General features: G+C 38.8%; 3 protein-coding genes across 3 annotated transcripts; 2 read left to right on the forward strand and 1 right to left on the reverse strand.

Moving 5' to 3' along the window:
* Positions 1-49: 49 nt before the first annotated feature.
* On the forward strand, positions 50-3,350 carry gatd1 (glutamine amidotransferase class 1 domain containing 1). The gene is made up of 7 exons (XM_041794841.1): positions 50-231; positions 454-530; positions 1,813-1,918; positions 2,004-2,111; positions 2,221-2,312; positions 2,394-2,487; positions 2,579-3,350. Exons 1-7 carry the CDS (start codon positions 183-185, stop codon positions 2,692-2,694), a joined length of 642 nt encoding a protein of 213 aa, XP_041650775.1. The 5' UTR covers positions 50-182; the 3' UTR covers positions 2,695-3,350.
* chid1 (chitinase domain containing 1) lies at positions 2,726-8,715 on the reverse strand. The gene is made up of 12 exons (XM_041794837.1): positions 8,305-8,715; positions 7,974-8,117; positions 6,774-6,906; positions 6,600-6,644; positions 6,370-6,476; positions 6,222-6,283; positions 6,046-6,135; positions 5,851-5,952; positions 5,579-5,728; positions 3,741-3,821; positions 3,617-3,659; positions 2,726-3,521 (listed from the first exon to the last, which is right to left on the reverse strand). Exons 1-12 carry the CDS (start codon positions 8,407-8,409, stop codon positions 3,423-3,425), a joined length of 1,161 nt encoding a protein of 386 aa, XP_041650771.1. The 5' UTR covers positions 8,410-8,715; the 3' UTR covers positions 2,726-3,422.
* Positions 8,716-8,761: 46 nt separating this feature from the next.
* Positions 8,762-18,519, forward strand: ighmbp2 (immunoglobulin mu DNA binding protein 2). The gene is made up of 16 exons (XM_041794835.1): positions 8,762-8,943; positions 10,245-10,323; positions 10,893-11,062; positions 11,151-11,346; positions 11,456-11,553; positions 11,707-11,870; positions 12,008-12,208; positions 12,288-12,435; positions 12,526-12,700; positions 13,577-13,759; positions 13,853-13,971; positions 14,056-14,150; positions 14,599-14,722; positions 16,922-17,731; positions 17,825-18,024; positions 18,248-18,519. The coding sequence occupies exons 2-16, from the start codon at positions 10,247-10,249 to the stop codon at positions 18,440-18,442; spliced, it is 2,955 nt and encodes a 984-aa protein (XP_041650769.1). The 5' UTR covers positions 8,762-8,943; positions 10,245-10,246; the 3' UTR covers positions 18,443-18,519.
* The last annotated feature ends 8 nt before the right edge of the window (positions 18,520-18,527 follow it).

Genomic DNA, 18,527 nt, shown 5'->3' on the forward strand with positions numbered 1-18,527 from the left:
GTTCATTTCACCATTTGGCATGAAACTTTTATTTTGAAATTCTTCAGCGGATGTTGTTGTCAGCTGACTGTTCTTCCTCTCCGCCTGTCTTCTGCATGACTTCGTGTTACATGTTTACTCATTTACACCTGGTTTAATTTAGCTGAAATACTTCATATAGAGGGAACACAGAGATAAATGAAATGTCTGCAAAACCAACCTGTTTGATAGTGGCGAGCGCTTCCGCTCAAGGTAGGACCGTTATTTTCTTTATAACAACCGGTGTAACGACGGTAAATTATTAACACAGGGACACTCAGTTTTGTTAAAATATGGACATTCTTATGTAATTTTTCTACGTTTGCCTGTAACCCTTTGGAAAACGTTACTTACCATCGTTATTTAGCTTAAAACATACAGTTACGGTTTGCCTAGTTCCTCTCCCAGACTTCAAACTGTGTTTTGTTCCTTCAGGAGTGTCAGCAAAGTCTTTCCATCAGTCCTTCAGCCTTTGTTCATCCGCGTTTAATCTCCAAACAGCAACACCTGGGGTAAGAGTCAAACCAACTTTCTATCTGAAAAACACGCCATGGTGCATAAAAGAGTATCCTACATGTTCCCCTGTATGTCCGCTATCACTGATATCGTTAATGTGTTAGAAGAGTGGAAGCACTACTGAGTTTTCGTGGTGATCTAATGTGCTCATTTGGGAAATTATTATTTGCAATGCTTCATTTATCAAGTGAAGGCGAAAAAAGGGTGGAAAGTAATTTATTGCATTTACTCAAATTACTGTAATTGCGTAGTTTATTCGTGTACTTGTACTTTTTTGAGTACATCTTGAAATCCGTACTGTTACTTGTACTTTGCTACGTTTTAATCAGAGATAAATGAAATGTCTGACCCTGTTACTTGAGTACCATACTCTTGTACTTTTTCCACCTCTGTTGGCGTAACAATAGCACATAATGAGAGAATGATTTCACATCACACCCCAAAACAGCTGTGTTTAAATGTGATATAGTTGAGTTTGGTTGTTGCCTGTTGTATAGTGATCCCTGCTGGGGTGCATTTGCTCATATTTCTGGTGGATGGATTGTTGTGTTTTTATTTGAGACACCCATTGGCACCATGAGTGAAGTTATCAACTGAGTTAGGCTTCCCACCTGTGACTTTAAGTGTTTCCTAAAGACTCATCATGGGTATTGCTTGTCTGGGAATGTTTTTGACAGACAACTGTAGTTTTTATTTTTTTAAAATTTAAATCTTTTTCACTTGTGCTATTACACCATTAAAATACCATAAAGGTCACTACAGTTGCCCAATTTTTGGATGTTAAAACGTTTTGGGTTTTTTTTTTCCCATGAGAGACCTTTCAAATCTTCAAAGTTGACCTCAGGCGTATCTGCAGGCTGGCAAGATAGTCCAAAGCAGAGGTTTTCAACCTTTTTTGCCCAAGGCACACCTGAGATCAAGCCAAAACTTCAAGGCCCACCGATGCATATCCATTCAAAAACATGTTACAGTAACTTAAGTTGTTGTAGTTACAATGTATGGCTTTACAAATTTCCACAGCACACCAAGACTTTTCAAGTTGCCAAACCATTTGAGAACTGCTGGTTTGAAGACTTAATAGGTTATTAACTGGTTGTCAACATTTAAATTAGTTGCAGACTGTTAAAAACAATACCATCTCTCTAAATATGAAGGTTTTGTTTTTTCATTTTTCACAAGAATTGAGTATTTTTGGGATATGGTCCAAACAAGGGATTTAAGTCATCACCTCTGGCTTTTGTAACCCTGATCTAATTTTTTTTTCTAATTTTATTTCAGGGGAAGCCAATAGATTTTGTTGGAGTTGATGAAAGCACTGCCAGATGGGTGCAGGACTTCAATGTGAAACCCTATGCAACACCGGCCAAACTTGAATCTATAGATGGTAAGAATATCCATTCTTGTTTGTACATGTGCTGTTTTGCTGTTGCTTGGAATCGGGTCAGTAAAGTCAGAATGACCTCTTCCAGGTGCTCGATACCAGGCCCTGCTCATCCCAGACTGCCCTGGAGCACTGAATGACCTGGCACACAGTGGCTCTTTGCACCGCATTCTCACACACTTCATCTCCCACCAAAGTTAGTCCAGAGTTGTTTTTTGGAAGCAGTTTTGGGTGTGTGATATTTTCCAGAGACTTGGATGCAAAGTGTTTTTTTGTTTGTTTGTTTGTTTGTTTTGTCTATGCAGAGCCAGTCTGTGCAGTGGGACAAGGAGTGTCTGGACTTTGTTGTGCCACTGAGGGACAGAGTTGGATCTTCAGTGGTTACAGCTTGACTGGGGTCAGTCAACATGAAGGAAATTCATTCTAACTTGTTAATATGTTGAAGCTGTTGAATAACAGAATTGTCTTTTGCCAAAAGCCGTCAGTGTTTGAGCTGGTACGGAGGCCTGACTTTGCCAACCTTCCTTTGGTTGTGGAGGACTTTGTGAGGGACAGTGGAGGATCATACACAGGTGAGCTGACCTGCAGAGCACGTATGCTATTTTGATAAATGCTTAGACAACATTTCTAAAGCCTTCTCATGTATATCTCTTTGTTTAACAGCTAGCCCTGAAGATGCTGTACATGTGGTAATAGACAGACACCTCATCACGGGACAGAACATGCAGTCGACGTCACTAGCTGTGAATAATCTGATCCTGCTCTGTAGTGCGAAGTGAAAACAGAAAATGTAACATCAGGAAAAACTGCTGAGTCATTCCAAGTTTATATTCATGTAATTAAAACATTCATTCCAGACAAATATTGGAAGAGTCCGTGTCAGAACAGATGTTTGACAACACTGTATATAATTTTGACCCGTGTCAATAATACAAAGAATAAAATTAATAAAACTGGACAATCAAATGCCTTGATTTGAAGGTTAAAAGAAGCTGCAACTTGGGTTGTCCGATGCAAGACAAAGCTAAAATTGATGCATCTTCACAGCAAGCAGAAACCATCAAATTCCCTGTGTGCAAAATGGTTTGAGAAATGGAGGTTTGAACTGAAGAGAGGCTTCAGATTTCAGAAGGCCTCTGAAAAATAACCCTTCATTTTCACATACATGTACATATTAATGATCATGCACCTTCGTTGTGAAATGGAGATGTTACTGCACTCTGACTGAACTGTACAAGTTGATTTCTTTCAGTCGGTTTCATGAAAAAGAATACAACTTAATTAGGTACCTATCATCCACAGCTAGCATCCTCTGAATCAACAAATCCCAGATTTGTTCAAATTGACTTTTAAACCGCGAACAGGTTGAGATCACGTCACCCACTTATAAAAGAAGATTTACACCAGCTTGAGCTTATAGCCTTAATTTTTTTGTGCAACATATTTGGGAAAAAGAGAAAATGTGTTGATGATTTTAGGTCCACAGTTTTCACTTTGAAATCCACTCTCATAGGAGATCATAGAAATAGTCCAGTCCTTGTCCCAATTCCCATAAGGAAATCCCCGTTCCAAGTTCAGTTGCCAAAGAAACCCGTAGATAGATCGACTGTAAAATAATGTGAAAAGTGTTAACGTTTGCTAGTGTCACTTAATCTAATAAAAACATAATTGCAGTTAAATCACTGTTTCTTCAGGACTTGCCTTTAGTGATGGATAGTACACCACATGCTTGACTCCATTGTTCCTGAAATTAAAGTCACATGTAACGTCAAAAAATGCTCATTTTGACTGATATTTCTGGGCTTGAATTCAGATTAATCCATACCTCTTGTAGCTAAAGTAATGCTCGCCAGAATATTCATCCCACAGGTGTTTTGGCCGGTGTTCTCGCAAAAGCTCAATGTACCTGCAGTGAAAAGGAGAGTAGTTTAAAACAGTATTAAAGAGACCAATTTCCTCATTCATCTTTTTTTTCTTAAAACAAAACTTATAACATTATAACATACATTATTTACCTTTTTTAAACATGGACATGGATTATTTAAAGAACTGATGTCACTCGCTTTGGAGCAGCAGACAAGCTGTCAACTTTGGTTGTTGTCAGTGCACTGCCAGTCCAATCAGATCAAATCACACCCACACAAGGATTTTTTGGTTTACTTTTTGGAGCCTTGTTGCTTGAAAAGTCATTGGTATTCTTGTCATGAACATAAAAGTATGCTGAAAAATATGGTGATTTGAAGTAAAACAGCATTGAATTATCAGAATCCAGCCTGCTACTCATCTATGCCTAAATCTAGCAACCACAGCTAACATAACACCTCAATCTCTAGCTGAACTGTTGGAACTTGTGTTTTATGTGGATAACGCTGTCAACAGGTCTGACAAATGATTGGAAATGTAATTTAAAGATCTTTATGACACAGAAATATCTTAAATTACCAACATGAGTTTGAAAATGTCATGCTAATGCTAAATTAGTGGAGTTTTCTTCAAATTACACACATTCTTAAGACATTGTTGAACACTGACTTTCTTAAAACCAAGAGTGAAGTTATATTATAGAGTGACGACAGACTTTCCAAACTGACGGAAAGACTAAAATCTTAAAATACTGCATAGAAATGTAAACAGAATCATCTTGGGGCTAAATGTATTGAGATCAGTGCCAGAAATGGCTGCAATTTATCCGAACAGATGAGGGAGGACGGGAAGCAGTGGAGTTTTGTTTTGGTCTGAGGGACTTGTGCAAAGGTGAGGGGTCTAGCTGGAGACTGTACATCTCTGACGGCCACATTTCCCACAGACTGTTTGTCTGAGACGTCTCTTTCTGAATGGAAATATATGCTAAAACTTTCAAATTAAAATTGGATTAAACTTCAGTTTAGTGTAAAGGTAGGTGTAGGATAACAAATTTTATAAATTAAAAACCTGACCTCCAAAACTTAATTAAAATAAATAAATAAATAAATAAAGCCAAGTTAACAGTCTGCTTGCAGGAAAAATGGTTTTCCTCCATGAAAACTTTCTAACAGCAAGCTCAGCTTACTAACTCCAGTAGCTGTGTAAGCGACATTGATACTGAGCTAACATAGCTAAGCAAAGCTCATGAAGTGGCTACGTAGCTATGCTCTCTAGGTAGCTACATTAGCTTTAGCTACATTTGCTAAAGCTCATGTTGCTAATGCTAACTTAGGTACACTGGCTTATGCAGTAATGTTAATTACATCCCTAGTGTTTCTGTCAGATTTAACTAAAGTCAAAGAAGCTAAAGCAAGCCACAGTTCGTGTAACTACTTCTAAAAAGGAGTGATACATAATTTAATCCTGGATTAGACCTCTGACCTTTTTCCCTGTTTTATTTATGAAATGGTTTTTGGAATGTAATGTTTGCAGTGTGGTTATCTCATAAATTAACCGCCAGATTTTGTTTATGAAGTTAAATTTACAGGAAAAAATCTAAAACGTTGTATCGGTAGGTTATGGCATTTCTGATCTTAAAGAGCCGGTGTCTCAGATGAAGAGTCTGAGAGTGATCATCAGAGATGTACATACTGCAGCCAGACTGTCTTGGTGCAAAGTGCCTCTCCATCCAGAGTTGCATAGTTTACCTTTAATAGCAACAATGTTGCATTATCTGCACTATTTTCTGTAAAATATTACCGTCCTCCTAGGATTGGCTCTGTTTCCTGGCTTGCAAAGTCAAGACCATACAAATTAAATCCAAGCAGGATCTTCTGCCTCCACTGAGTATTGGGCGCCAGCTGAAGTACACAGTCTCTCACCCAGGGTAGAGGAGAGCTTGGGCCTGCTCTATAACAAAAAACAGAAGAACAGAGAATAATGCCTTAAATCTACGAGTACGCTTTACATTTTTTACCACTATGAATCTTTGTACATCATTTTTCTGACACTTGAAGGTGCTTGATGCTCACCTGCCACCACTGGAGTAATCGTACGTCATAAGGCTGAATCCATCGACGACAGGGGCCAACTGCTCAAACTCCTCCCTGCCAAACATTCCTGGCTGCCCTGTGCTGATGAAGATAAAAATAAAGCAAGAATAAGCGCCATTTTTAAAATAACATTTAAGCATTTACTGTTGTTGAAAGAAGACCACTTTCAGTCACCTTGTCACAGCTGGCGGAATAACAAGAATGCAGTCCAACTTTTTTGCCTTCAACATCTCACATATGTGTTTCACCATGTGGACCAGCTCTCTGTAAACGATTTTGCATGCATGATTATTTTGCTTCTGAACAACATAATCTATTTATTTATAACGTTTGTCAACAGGATAACTCACTTTCTTTTGTTGCCTCCCAGCTGGCTCCACATCTCCAAGGTGAAACCATCAAAACCTTCAGTCTGCAAAGCCAAAGTTTTATTAACCACAGGTTATAAAGCATGATACTGTTACCAGGAAGGAAAAGCTAAACAAAATTCTTGATTACCTTTGCAACATCCACCAGCTCACTTCCAAGCTCCTCAATTTCATCTTCACTCCCCAGCACACTCATGTAGTCCTGGTAAGACCAGCCATCAAATAAGAGCCGCGGCACTGACATGGAAAGAAAAAACTTGAATATAAAATCAAATGAAAAGAGTCTAAACTGAAACAACTTGTACTGACAACGCTACCATAACATGGTTTAATTGTGTGCGGGGAAAGGCGTCCACTTACACATCCTGACTTTTTTGTTGGATTTTCGTACAGATTTGACCCAGCCTGGAGAGATGAAAAGCAGGCTGGTGTGACACTTCAATAATTGACAAGAAATCAGCCCAGAAAAAGACTATAAAAGCTATTCTTTAAGACTAGAAAAGCATGTGACTGTCAGTGGTGAATGTCCTCTACCTGGGTCGTGATCATGGAGTCCTGTAACATCAAATGTTTCAGGGCCTCTTCGGCGGACCTGAAGCCACACTGGAGACACTGAAGTCAGTTTAGGGCCAAATGTTTTCGCAATGTCATAGCCATGGGAATTCCACTGGAGAATGGGACAAAACAAATATGGCACTGATACTGAGTGGGAAAAAAACTACACATGGAACACCAAAGGACAAGTCTTGTGTTTTTTTTTTCTTATGACCTCTTATTTAAAGGATAGAAGTAGGGATAATTTCTTGTGACTGATCTGATCATTCTCTTAAAACGTAACTACTTGTTTGGCCTATCAAACTTGAAAAAAACATGACAATTTCCAAGAATTGGAAACTATGTCCTCAACTTACTTTTTTTCCTCCACTGATCATTCCTTACACTAACAATCTTTCTCACCATCATACACCAAGAGTCCTACTGATATGTTGATGAGCTGCTGTTATCTGCTAAATTAGGATTATCTTGGGTCTGTGCTCTTGGATAAGAGCTGCTGTGAAAACAAAAAACCAAAAACAAGGATTTGGGTGCTTAAGGAACTGTGCCAGTGCAAAGTTTGTTCAGGAGGGCACTCTTTAACTCCAATGGTTAATGATACTCTGGGTTTTCACAATACCAGATTTTTAAACTTCAATATGATTCAAGAAAAAAATGCATACTTGTTCTGATGCCATGGCATCTAAAATAAAAGCCTGAGACGTGCAATGTTGGATTATTTCTTGTTTTCAATCTTCAAAAGTTACATACTTTCTAAATTGCACACAGACAGTGTCGCCAATGAAAAACAGTTCAGATAGAACCTTGAAATAACATGACTGTGTTATCTGCTTCAGATTATGAATGAATATTTATTAGTATGGTAACATTAAACTTCTATCAATTGATGGATGAATTGGCAGCTTCAATTCTACTAGTGTCAGCCATTTAGTCAGAATTCACCTTTTTGAGTTTCTTCAAAAAGCACAAAATGGAAATATTGCACAATTTTAGAACATTTCATGTGGCTACCACAAAGACGAACTAATGCAGCTGCATTAGCTTAGTGTAACTTTCTAGATTTACAAAGACTTAGTTCATATCAAATCCAATTCCTTTATGCTGTGATATTTAGTGTTGTTGACTTAAAAAGCAGCAAATAGACAGAAGGCATGTTGCTGGGCTGGATTTTATACTTACAGGTGTGACATATCCAAGAACATGTCCTTGAAATGTTTTCTTGATTTGTGTGCAATGTCTCTTTTCCTCTTTTACTATGTCTTTCCAGTGAGGGTCTGACACAACAAGGCCTCTCTCCAACACGGATAACTCAGCTGGAGAAGTCTGAAAAATAAGATCAAAAGAAAATAAAAGACAAACATTATCGTGAATGGACAGTCGAGGATATGGGCCTTTTATTTACTGACCCTGAAAATTTCAAGTGAGTCAACAGACATCTAGATAGGGGAGGACTTGCTTGACCTGTCATCTCACAACCATTTCAAGGTAAAATACCTGAAGTTCTACTCACCTCGGCCTCAGCTTTATGCGACTTCTTCGCATCAGTTTTTGAAAGTGTGGCACTGACCAACCAGTAGCATGAGATGGCGTGCAGCAGGAATAATGTCGTTCTCATTTCCACAAAGTGCAGAGAGAAATGAGCCGTGAAGCAGTCAAAAAATAAAATGGGTTAGCTCTGGTCTGCAGGTTTCCAGTGCAAGTGCTTCCTTCCTGAATGAGATTCTGTGAGATAAAAACACAGCATATCCTCTTGAGGTTTGGAGTCACGTCGAAAAACAAGCAAATGCAGCGCCTTTCATACTGCTACTAAATAAAGCCTGAATCTGTAATTAATGCTCTGGCTTTGACTGTCGAGCGTTTGGTGCCAGGTTGATTGACAACTTAGCTCAACGTGTTTCTGAAGCGTCACCAAAGCTGCTTCCACTTCCGCCCCAGTGCGTTCAAAATAAAACGTGTGCACGCGCGAGTGAGAGGAGAGAGGCATCCGAGGAGATAGGTGGCGATGTAGCTTAGCATGCTAGCAATGTAGCACAGTAAAAGAAGAGACAAACCAACTGATGTTATGGTGTTAAAAAATATTTATACAGAAAATAGAGACTCGGCTAAAGGGTAACACTAGCATTTCGTGATTTATCCACGTTTCGATCAGGTATGTGTCATTTTACTCTGCTTGCGAAGCAAAACGAGTCGTTTGGGTTCAGTGAGGTTAGCAAGCTAACATGACAGCATGACGGTATGGTACCTGTCTAATGGAGCTTTTAGTGGAATTTGAACCACTCCTGTACAGTCCTTAGTTTTGACAAGGTAAATAAAGGGGGTAACTTTAACCAATAAGGGTTAAAATTCGCAGTTTTCACTTTAATTGTGTAAACTGGGACTGGCATTTAGTATGAATCATAATAAAACGTCAGTCTTACATTATGGAGTTGTATCTACAGACTTGGTACTTCTTCACTCTCAAATTCCTAGACTAAGTTCATCATTTTGCTCCTAGATTCATCATTGCAGATCCCTTTAATACTCATTATTGTATTATGTATATAAACGTTGGTTAGTCTTAACTAGCACAGAAGTGTGATAAACTAACTGGATAGTTTTATCTATAAATTCCTTATTAGACATCGTCTTACATATCATCTATCCTGAGCTGGACCACTGGATCAGACTGAACTTGCTCCACTAACTGTGCATTGCTTTAGGTCCCTCTAGGAAAATCTAACTTTATCTTAATGCTCAAACCGCTTCATCACAGTGCTCAGTAGGGGTGGGAATCACTTGTGGCCTCACGATACGATATTATCACGATACATGGATCACGATTCAATATTGTTGCGATTTTAATCATTTTGCAATACACTGAGTATTGCGATAATATATCTTGCAATCAATACCATTTTTTTCAACCATTGAGTTGATTTAGCATTAGCCTTGCCCTCATGTTAGTTGTATTTCCGCAGTATTTTTTTTTTCATGTAGCACTTCTTGCAAACCTCATGTGACATGTTCATCTCATTCATGTCCTGCTTGCATTCCTAATGTCCTTCTCCTGGTGCTGCCATGTTTGTTGTACTAACTTTCTCCTGCTCTATAACCGTCACCTCTGCTGACCTCACTGGACAAACAATTGTCCAAACAGTTTATTTTATTTTCCATTATCATAGACTTTAGTTCATATTAGCAATTGATTTGAAAAAAAAAATGATACTTGGTGGATTAGACAATACGATGCATCACCAGACAAAATATCATGATACTATGCTGTATCGATTTTTTTCTTCCACCCCTAGTGCTCAACTGTTGTTATTGAGTTGCCTCTTTTGGTTTATTTTAATTGTGCTATTTTGTATCTCATCATCACTGTAAATTTCTTAAAGAAAGGTGTATTAATAACAACAATAACCTTTGCTGCTCCTGTTGATATTAAAAATATTTTTTGCTCTATTTTTTGAGGAATGGCTGTTGAACAGTTTGTCTCAAAGACACTTGAGCTTTTACAAGAGGAAAGGGAGGCTGAAATAGAGGAGACCAGGTATGTAAAATAGCACTACATTATGAATCCCTTCTATGGGTCAAGCTTGAAAAACATGTGTTTAAATAGTTCTCACAATGCTGCTACCCAATACAGCTTTGTTCAAGGTTAAAACCATTTAATATCCACATCATCAGTCAGTTGAAAGCATCTGTCATAAATCTAAGGCCTGAACTTTTTGGCTGAATATTACCCAAACCTAAAGCTAATAAAGCACATCATCACTTCATATCTGTTTATCTTAATAAATGCTAGCTACTGCAGTCATACGTTGAAGGCTTAACTAGATAGCCCATGGGACATTAACAGACAGAAATATGCTCTAATGCTGCATACTGAAGAGGAAGTTAGATGCTGTCTTGGTAAAAGTCCTCTAGAGACAGAGTGTGTTTAGAAGTTCCAAGATGAGTAGACTGAACTATATGAGTTAACTTAATGAGATCAGTATTTTATAGATTATGGAGTTTTTAAACATAGGGTAATGCTTTGGCTTCAAACCTACAATTATAATAACAAATGCAAAGTTGACTGTTACTGTGAAATAATAGTATCTTGGTGTCTTTCTTCAGGATATGGCAGGAGAACATCTCTCTCAAAGATCTTCAAAATAAAGGGGTTTGCCTGCTGAAGCTGCAGATTGGAAGTCAATCTACGGGCCTTTATGGTCGCACAGTTGTCACCCTTCAGCCCAGGAAGCATCTTGGTTTCTTATCTCTGCCAAGCAACAGTTTTGGGCCAGGTGAGATAGTAAAACAAATTATATCTTCGTTCTTTTTGTAAGGTTTGTAGTTCACTTAATGAGAGGTTTATGTCTTCTTTTGTCACAGGGGACATAGTTGGCTTATATGACACAGGCGGATGCTCTGCAGCAGCACAAATCGGCACGGGAATAGTGACAAGGGTCAGCCAGGCCTTTATAAGTGTGGCATTTGATGATTCAAAGGATGGCCTCAGCTTTGATGATGATGCTCTTTACAACCTCTTAAAGTTGGCAAATGATGTCACGTACAAACGAATGAAACAGTAAGTAATGCAGCTATCATGAAATGTGTAATGAGTATCAAGGCAGATGCAAGTGAGGCATGACACCTATTCTAAGAACAGTTTCTTACTGTGTGGTTTGTACTTACAGGGCCCTGAATGCATTAAACGGATACAGTAATGGACCAGCTGGCAATCTGATAAGTGTTCTGTTTGGAGACACAAAACCTTCCTCTCAGTCACAGCCAAGTAGATCAGTCTTTACTAAACAAATAGGATCATGTATTGCTCTGTGAAGCTGTGATTAGATGTTTATTTACAAAAGCATTCAGCATGACACTAATAAACAAATCAGTATTGAATTAAACATACTAAATTTTGGGTTTTATTATGTTTCATCAGATGAAGTAGATTTTTTTAACCCCAACCTGGATGACTCCCAGAGAGATGCTGTGTCCTTTGCTCTGTCTCAGAGAGAGCTGGCTGTGATTCATGGACCACCAGGCACTGGCAAAACCACCACAGTGGTGGAGATCATCCTCCAGGCTGTCAAACAAGGTCAAAAGGTACAAAACTTTATTTGTGAATGCTTATTTTTCACACTGTATGCTTTAATTACTTTGACTTTGTTTTGTTAATGTCATCCATTGTTGCAGTCTTCATTCCAACATCTCACTCTAAAGATGATTTTGTCTCTGTTCAGGTCCTGTGCTGTGCCCCTTCTAATGTGGCTGTGGATAACTTGGTTGAGAGGTTAGCTCAATGCAAAGCAAAGGTCCTGAGACTGGGTCACCCTGCCAGGCTGCTGGAGTCCATTCAGAAACACTCGCTCGACGCTGTCCTTGCTCAGAGTGATAACGCAAACATCATCGCTGACATTCGTAAAGACATGGATAAAGCTTTTGTCAGTATTTCAGTTCATGCTCATACTGTTGTTCCTGTAGCCTTGGATGTTTTCTAATATTGTGATTAACATCCTCTAGATGGGAATGAAGAAGATGCATGAAAAAGGAGAACGAGGGAACCTCAGGAGAGAAATAGGGGAGCTAAGAAAAGAACTGAAAACCAGGGAAGCAGCAGCCATCACGCAGATCCTAAAAAGTGCTGATGTTGTTTTATCAACCAATACAGGTCAGTAATGGCCTTCAGTAAAGAATATGTGATTGCACTTGATGCGCTGATGGTGAAAAGCAATCAGAGTGCCCTTGTGTGTGTCTGCAGGCGCTTGTGCTGACGGCCCTCTAAAGTTCCTGCCGGCGGAACATTTTGATTGGGTGGTGATAGACGAGTGCGCTCAGGCCTTGGAGAGCAGCTGCTGGATTGCTCTTCTCAGAGCACGCAAGTGCATTCTGGCTGGAGATTACAAGCAGCTACCACCTACAATCAAATCACAAACGTAAAAAACAATGTGTTTTAATTTTTTCTTGAGAGGATGGTTGAGAACTTTTCATAGACCAAGAACTGTCCAGCTACAGAGAGCATAAAGGATGTACAGTTTACATTAGTGCCTAAACACAAGCACGGTAAATGGGTCGGAAACACTCACAACAATTTAGCACCATTAATGCATCAATGCCACACTTACCCATTCACACACTGATGAGAGAGGATGGTGATGTGTCCATCACTTGAAGTAATCCCATTCATACACATTTACATACTACTGATGCAGCAGTGAGAGCAGTTTTAGGGCTCTTTTACTACACAGGTCATTCTCCACATAAGTTTTCATCAAACAGGAGCATTGAAATTCTGATGAAATTCAATGAAAAAAGATGTGCATGTCAGACTTTTCCCATCTATTCTTGTTTCAGTTTTCAAGAGTTGCATTAAAATTTATAAGGGTAATCATGCTAGACTGAATCATTTCCTGTTTTGGGTTGTTCCATGTTTATGGGAGGAGTAGAGGGCACTTTTACCAAGTTCTGTATGAACTAAGATGATGGAAAATGTACTGAAGTCCTGCAGGCGTCAGCCATTGCAACACTGTTTACATGACATGTTACATTATTGTCTGATGTTTAATTCCACATTATAAGAGCTGATATTAAGCCATATCCTGACTATTTAACAGAAATTAATGATGTCAGCCTCTTCCTTCTGAGCCCTGCCCATGTCAAACAGTGAGAAACAAATATAAGGAGAGCTGATCTGTCTTTGTAGGACTGCATCATTCAAAGCAAGATGTAGACTGAGAAATAATTTTTCAAAAGCATGCATATTTTAATGTTTATTTTTATGGTTTTGCTTGTTTTGTCTTTTGTGCACACAGGGCTGCGTCAAAAGGTCTGTCACTGAGCCTCATGGAGAGACTGATCCAGATGTATGGAGACTCTGTTGTCCGTATGCTAACAGTTCAGTACCGCATGAACAGCGCCATCATGGAGTGGGCCTCCAAAGAGATGTACCAGGGGAGACTGACAGCTCACAGCTCTGTGAAGGGACACTTATTAAAGTGAGTGCAAGCTTTAAAATGGAGATTGCCCCTCTTTTGTATTTTGATGATTGATAGTTTATTAAAGCAAATGTTTGTCTTTTATGATGGAAGAGATCTACCCAGAGTCTCATGTGTGGAAGAAACAAGCACACCACTGCTTCTTATCGACACGGCAGGCTGTGGTCTGAATGAGATGGAGGTCGCTGATGAGCAATCTAAGGGCAACCAAGGTAAATCAGTTTCACTGTAAGAAAATTGTTTAACTGCAGTCATTCTGTTTTGGGATCTAAATATTTTGTTTCCTTCATTCTCAGGTGAGGTGGATATCGTTGATCTGCACATTAAGGCCCTGACTGAAGCTGGTTTAAAAGCTAAAGACATCGCTGTTATTGCGCCATACAATCTACAAGTAAGTCCTTGATAAGAGAAACTATATCTCAAAGACACTCTGGATATTTTTTCATTTATGGCTTCTTTTATTTAGCGGATTGTACCAACAGGTTTATTATATTTTTTGTAATTTTATTGTTCCTGTTACAAGTATGCTTCTTCATTTGCCTTTCTTTTTTACTCTTACTGTACATTGTTGGTATGATTGTTGTCCAGTGTGTTTAATAAATCTCTTCAGTTATGTGCATTTTGTTTCTGTAGTATCAAAGTCAACTTTAGATTATATTGTTTTAATGAAACATTTATCACCTGTTTGAATCAAAGCCACAATCCAAAATATCATTATTGTTTACATGCAAATACTTTCACAGGGACAATAACTCTACTCAGAATAAAATATTTCCAACTTTACGAGAACAAGTTTGTGTTAAACTTAAACAATCAGCTGATTTTCAGTTTTTTAAAAGGTGGATCTGCTGCGTCAGAGATTATCTGCAAGACATCCGGAGCTGGAGATAAAGTCAGTGGATGGATTTCAGGGCAGAGAGAAAGAAGCTGTGGTGTTGTCTCTTGTTCGATCCAACAGAAAAGGTACTGTTCCTTTTTTCTACAAAATAAGGACTTTTTCTGTTATACTACAGTGAACTCAGGAAGTACTCAGACCCCCTTCATATTGTCAGTTTTATGTTGCAGCCTGATGCTACAGTTGAAAATATTCATTTTTATTTTCATTAATCTACAGTCAGTACACCCATAGGGACAAAGTGAAAACAGAATTAAATATTTTTTTTGCAGTTGAATAAAAAAATAGCAACAGCTCTTGAAATTTAGCTAAGTTGTCTCCCATTTCTCTGGATCTTTGCTGAGATGTTTCTACATCTTGATTGGAGTTCACCTGTTTTAAGTTAAATTGATCAGACATGATTTGGAAAGACACGCACCACTCTATAGAAGGCCTCACAGATGGCAATGCGTATCAGAGCAAAAACCAAGCCATGAGGTCAAAGGAACTACCTGCAGTGCTCAGAGACAGGATTGTTGCAAAGCACAGATCTGGGGAAGGCTACAAAAAAATCTGTTGCACTGATGGCTCCCAAGAGCACAGTGGCCTCCATAGTTCTCAAATGGAAGATATGGTTCCAAGAGCTGGCCATTTGGTCAAACTAAGCAGTCAGGGGAGAAGGGCCTTAGAGAGAGTGGTGACCAAGATCCCAGTGATCAGTCTGACTGAGCTCCAGAGTGGCTAGATGAAAGCCTCTCCTCAGTGCAAAACACTTGAAAGCCTACTTGGAGTGTCCAACAACTTTGTGAATGCCAAGGGGGTCTGAATACTTTCTGAGTGCACTGTATGTCAGTGTCGGCAATTACACAGATCTAAATTACACACAAGGGCCAGGCAAAAGAGATTTAAAATGTTGTTTTCAAGAGTATCTGGATGAACACAGGAAGCAGTACACTCTGTGTTTGACAAGCAACATTTAAACATGATACAAGACTATATATATATACAGTGCTTAACAAATTCATTAGACCACACTAACCCTAACCAAAATAGGGTTTATGCCACAGCTGCCCTAAATTAACAGCATTGGTAATTACCAAAATCATTTTTTATGTTTCTGCAATGATTAATACACCAATATGTAGCAGCTCTTTAACTGAAATTGATATTTTTAATGCTAAAATTTAATTATTGTTAGCCATGAATTTTCAAATTAACTGATTTACAAAAAAACTGAAAAAATAGTAAAGCGCATTAATACTTTTTGATTAATATGTCAAATTATAGTTATTTACTTGCATTTCTGAACAGAAAAATGAGTTTTAGTGGTTGAATGTTATGCTTGATTAATTTCTGACAACTCAGAGAAGCCCAGTGAACTGGCTCAAATTTGGGTGAATTCAGTTTGAAATCCCTTATTCCTGTTCAAAATGGTAAAACCTGGAGAGCTGACTGAAAATGAAAGAGTCCGCATTAAAGCACTTCATGATGCTGGATGGTCTCTGAGACAAATATGACAGGTGGTCGAATAAATTTGTTAAGCATATACATAAATACTCTTCAAGGTCACCCACAACCATGTGTATGTAATTGGTTCAAAGTAAAGCAAACTTTATCGTCTTCTTCCCCAATCAGTTCTGAACTTTTATACAGACAGTTTGGTCAAGCTCCTGGGTGAAAAAACAAGATCAAATAATAATTGACCTGTAATCTTTTTCAGTAGCAATAGGTAGAATAGACCACAACTTCTTGATGGCATCATAAACAAACAAACGAGTCCAACAAAATGGCATGAAGACAGCAAAATTATCAGCATATTATGTGTAGATTGCCATGAATGAAATATTGTACTGCAGGCGTATATTCCATGAAAATGTCTACATTTCCATCTATTCTCTGCCTGTATTTATGTGAATGCAGGATAACAGGCATTATAAAGAGGACTTAGTCATGTAGTCATGCATGATCTTGAGCTCTCTGTTGATATTTTGTGTTTTGTATGTGTCATTGTTGGGTTTATTTCATACTGTGTATTTGTTGTTGACTTCCATGTATTGAAAAGGCTCATCAAGGGATGTGCATTGTAAATGAGCTTGATCTACAAGTGTTGTAATGTGTAGCATTTGTTTACCTGCTTTATACTTGTCCCTATGGAAATAAACATATGATAAATATCAGAATGTGGCAAAGTAAAGTTGATCCCAATGGTGACTGAAATAATTTTAAATTTGATTTTGCCAAAGCTGAGCAGCAGTATCATAAAGTTTTCCCATATTTATTATTTTTAGGTGAAGTTGGATTTCTTGCAGAGGACCGAAGGATTAATGTTGCTGTAACACGCGCAAGACGTCACATTGCTGTGGTTTGTGACACCCAAACAGTCCAAAATCATCTCTTCCTAAAGTCCCTAATTACCCACATGACTGAGTTTGGTGAGGTCAGAACGGCATTCGAGTACATCCAGGACATAGTGCCACAGAACTACACCCGTGACCATAAAGACACAAAGCCCAACACATCTTCCAGCAGCTCCAACACCAAACAGAAAGTTAAACAACCACCCCCCAGCAAAGGGAAACAAGGACAGATGTCAAGTGATAAAAATACTGCTACAAAGAAGCAGACAGCATCTTTTGAAACGGCACAGAGAGAGGAAGAGCAGAAGAAAAACAGACACGCTGAGATCAGAGAGCAGGTGGAGAACTTTCTAAAGGATTTGAATCAAAATGAACTCCAGTTTCCATCATCGTTTAACTCTCACGACCGCCTGCTGGTCCATCAGATTGCTGAGGAGCTGGGACTTGTACATGAAAGTAAGGGTGAGGGGAAAGACCGGTGCATCACTGTCTCCAGGCCAGTACAGTCATCACCTGCTGAGGAGCAAAATCAGGAAGCAGAAAACACCCAAGAAGAAGAAACAGTTCAAAATCCCCAAACAGAGCTGCTGTCTCAACTTCCATTAGACCTGAAAAGTTTACATTTAGAGCGGATGAAGAGGGAGCAGCAGAAAAGAGAAGAAAATAGTCAACAAAAAAAGCAGCAGGGCAATATCCCAGCAGCTCAAAGCCAGTCATCAAAGAAGCAAAAGTCAGCAAAAGGTTTGCAGGAGAAACTTCTAATACTGATATTGTTTTTCTGCTCTGATGTGCGTGACACAGCTCAGCTCTCTCTCTTAATCTTGTTTCTCTCAGGAAAGAGCCGAACAAAGGCGGGCGCATGCGACATTGCTACCGCTGCTGCTCCAGACGATGACTTTGACGCGCTGATCAATGCTGTCAAGAAGGCCGACAGTGTGTGCAGTTTTGTGAAGTGTAAGGCGTCGGTGCTAACACTTGGACAGCTTTGCCTTTTCTGCAACAGGCAGTTTTGTCTGAGTCATCATATACCAGAGGTAAGATGGGGCAGAGGCCAAAAGAGTTGTATTTTTTATGTTTAATATAAGGTTTTACAGCAAGGATTCACTTGGATTCATAGCACAGATGCATATGAAAATGCATAAAGGACTTTCATTTAAAGGCAGTGCTCTGATATTTCATAAAAGGCATAAAACAGACAGCTGAAATTGTTATGTGTGATATTTTTTAGTTTTTCTGATCCCATTGTTCCTCTTCCAGGTCCATGGCTGTGGAGATAAAGCAAAGTCTCATGCTCGGATGAGAATAAGTAAAGAAGGTGTTCTTTATGCAGGGAGTGGCAAGAAAGACAAATCAATGGACCCCAATAAGAAAGCCTATCTGCAAAGGAAACTGGATTCCAAGCTGAAAGATATGGCATCACAGAGGAGACCGAAAACCAAAGAGGATAGTTAGTGATAACTAACAACCGTATTATTAATGAGCTGATCTGCAGACTTTGTTCTAAAAGTGATTAAACAATTTTAACGGCCTGTTGTTT

The sequence above is a fragment of the Cheilinus undulatus genome, linkage group 9 (assembly GCF_018320785.1).
Source record: "Cheilinus undulatus linkage group 9, ASM1832078v1, whole genome shotgun sequence".
NCBI classification, from domain to species: domain Eukaryota; kingdom Metazoa; phylum Chordata; class Actinopteri; order Labriformes; family Labridae; genus Cheilinus; species Cheilinus undulatus.

Bases quoted from the DNA above. Each gene is read 5' to 3' on its own strand.
- ighmbp2 (XM_041794835.1), top strand. From the start codon at position 10,247: ATGGCTGTTGAACAGTTTGTCTCAAAGACACTTGAGCTTTTACAAGAG. The intron at 11,063-11,150 runs GTGAGATAGTAA...CTTTTGTCACAG, and splicing joins AAGCAACAGTTTTGGGCCAG to GGGACATAGTTGGCTTATAT. The intron at 13,972-14,055 runs GTAAATCAGTTT...CTTCATTCTCAG, and splicing joins GCAATCTAAGGGCAACCAAG to GTGAGGTGGATATCGTTGAT.
- gatd1 (XM_041794841.1), top strand. From the start codon at position 183: ATGTCTGCAAAACCAACCTGTTTGATAGTGGCGAGCGCTTCCGCTCAA. The intron at 232-453 runs GTAGGACCGTTA...TTGTTCCTTCAG, and splicing joins GGCGAGCGCTTCCGCTCAAG to GAGTGTCAGCAAAGTCTTTC. The intron at 2,488-2,578 runs GTGAGCTGACCT...TTTGTTTAACAG, and splicing joins CAGTGGAGGATCATACACAG to CTAGCCCTGAAGATGCTGTA.
- chid1 (XM_041794837.1), bottom strand. From the start codon at position 8,409: ATGAGAACGACATTATTCCTGCTGCACGCCATCTCATGCTACTGGTTG. The intron at 6,477-6,599 runs GTAAGTGGACGC...TTTCCATGTCAG, and splicing joins CAACAAAAAAGTCAGGATGT to TGCCGCGGCTCTTATTTGAT. The intron at 6,284-6,369 runs GTAATCAAGAAT...TTGGCTTTGCAG, and splicing joins AGCTGGTGGATGTTGCAAAG to ACTGAAGGTTTTGATGGTTT.